The sequence below is a fragment of the Lissotriton helveticus genome, chromosome 11, assembly GCF_964261635.1.
Source record: "Lissotriton helveticus chromosome 11, aLisHel1.1, whole genome shotgun sequence".
Taxonomy (NCBI): domain Eukaryota; kingdom Metazoa; phylum Chordata; class Amphibia; order Caudata; family Salamandridae; genus Lissotriton; species Lissotriton helveticus.
The window spans coordinates 1,125,140,501-1,125,142,935 of NC_136072.1; the positions used below are offsets into that span (position 1 = coordinate 1,125,140,501).

Consider the following 2,435-nt stretch of genomic DNA (forward strand, 5'->3'; position numbering starts at 1 on the left):
ACATAAACCGCCCTACTGTCAAATGTTAAAAGTATACCTTACTGTATTGTGACAAAAATTACAACTTTTACAGATTACTTTAACTGAAATGAAACACAAACCAGCACTGATCAGGCTAAACTTCTGAAATCCATTCCTCTGCAGCTGCTGCTGCACTGAACATCAATCTTTATGACTTCATCATGCGACATCACGGATGGAACTATGATGATCAACATTCCACAGCCTCAAACTCCAGCAAGGGAAAGACCTGGATTTCATGAACCTGATTAGAGAGCTTGTCCTCAGTTCTGTCATGGCTTCCCCGCGAAATATGGACGTGATGTAAGCTTCGGCTGGACCGAAGTGAAGGCCCTCCATTGGCCTCCGCATCATGGATGATGCCGTCGTTCTGAAAAAGAAAGGCTACACGCTGGGTATAAATCTGGGTGAGGGGTCCTATGCCAAAGTTAAGTCTGCCTACTCTGACCGGCTGAAAATCAACGTGGCAGTCAAGATCGTAGACCGAAAAAAAGCCCCTGCCGATTTCCTGGAAAAATTTCTCCCCAGGGAGATGGAGATTTTGTCGGTGGTGAACCACCGCGCAATCATTAGAACTTATGAAATCTTTGAAACATCCGAAGGGAAAGTTTACATTGTCATGGAGTTGGGCGTCCAAGGAGACCTACTAGAGTTCATCAAGTCCAGAGGAAGTCTTCCAGAGGAACTGGCTCGTAAGATGTTCCTGCAGCTTTCCTCTGCAATCAAGTACTGTCATGACATAGACATTGTGCATCGGGACCTCAAGTGTGAGAACCTACTGCTGGATAAAGAGTTCAATGTCAAGGTTTCAGACTTTGGCTTCGCCAAACGCTGTACCAAGGATGATCATGGGAAGATCCACCTCAGTAAGACTTTTTGTGGGTCAGCAGCCTACGCGGCTCCTGAAGTTCTCCAGGGGATAGCTTATCAACCTAAGGTCTGTGACATCTGGAGTCTTGGAGTGATTCTCTTCATCATGGTCTGTGGCACAATGCCCTATGATGACAGCAACATCAAACGCATGCTAAAGTTGCAAAAAGAGCACCGTGTTGATTACCCCAGGTCGAAAAGCCTGTCAGTGGAGGTCAAAGATCTCATCTACCACATGTTGCAGCCAGACGTCATCCGACGTTATACTATCGAAGATGCATTGGGCCACAATTGGACACAGGGCATCACAAAACTAAAGTCTACGGCATCCACCTCAAAGAAAGGGATAGACTCAGGAACAACCTTGGGGCATAAGCTGGACAAGGATGAGTCAAGGGCAGGGAAATCAGACGCCAGGAAGCAAGATTCCAACACACCACCACTACTACACGGCAAAGGGGGAAAACATGAAAACCTCAAAACGACCAACAGGAGCAAACTGGGGAGCATTTTACGTGGTGGCGGCAGCAGGGACTAAGAAAATGACACCTCAACATTAAAAAAAACGAACACAGGAGTGTATTGCGCACTGAAGTTGGGAACACATTTATTACTCTACTTAAAAGACTGGTAGTGAAATCTCTATTCAAAATCCTTTATTGAGATGGAAATAATAAATGTTTCCACTGGTTCACGGTGCCAATGGCAATCAGCAGTATTTTTCCATTGTGTGTCAGAATGAAGGATTACATTAAGTAATTTTTCAGAGTAGCCCATGTATCAGTTTGTTGGAGGCACCGAATTACTAACCTCAACACATCTGAAAATCCAGATTTTACTAGCTACTTTTATTAACTGTGAGCGAAGCATGACAGAAATAGCATTACAAATCTTAAAGTGGTTTAGGTTCAAATGTTCACATGCATACATTTCATGAAGGTGCAAACCTGCTGCATGTTTAGCGTTATACAAAAGTCCTTAGTAGAGTTAAATACATACATGGAGGCTACATCAGATGCACCATGCTGGCTCACCTCAACTTCTTCAGAAGTCTGGGCAGTGCTTTTTAAATCCACTGTCCCCAAATTTAGGCCAAATAGTGAATTTGCAAATCCAGCGTGAAGCCCTGGCATGTTTTCAGATCTTCATCCAACACTTTCCATGAGTGCTTGAGGCAATACCTTGGATTCACACAAGTACAAGAGGTAATTTACTTTGAAGAGCACCCTATAACAATTTCTGCTCACTCAAGTCTAAACCACAAAATCTTTGAGTGGAGGTTTCAGAAGACCCGAGACTGTCTAGAGGGTAAGACAAGAGCTAGTTGGTTCTTATACCAAGCCATATTCAAATTTGACTAAGGGCAGAACTGTCAAAAGGAGAATGAAAAGAGGTTTACATACTGTTAAGAAATATTGGTGGTGTTGTGGTTATGATGGACTTCATACACAAAAAGGTGCAGAAATCTACAAACCGTAGATATTTGGCTAAGATCTTAGGAGTATGCATTGAAATATACATAAATTGCAGGTCTACATGCATAC

The 2,435-nt window shown here is 43.2% G+C and overlaps 1 protein-coding gene across 1 annotated transcript; it reads left to right on the plus strand.

The window, feature by feature from the left end:
• Nucleotides 1–373: 373 nt before the first annotated feature.
• On the plus strand, nucleotides 374–1,429 carry TSSK2 (testis specific serine kinase 2). The gene has a single exon (XM_078665575.1). It carries the CDS (start codon nucleotides 374–376, stop codon nucleotides 1,427–1,429), a length of 1,056 nt encoding a protein of 351 aa, XP_078521701.1.
• Nucleotides 1,430–2,435: the final 1,006 nt, after the last annotated feature.

What these genes read in the sequence shown, in the direction of transcription:
- TSSK2 (XM_078665575.1), top strand. Translation starts at nt 374, where the DNA reads ATGGATGATGCCGTCGTTCTGAAAAAGAAAGGCTACACGCTGGGTATA.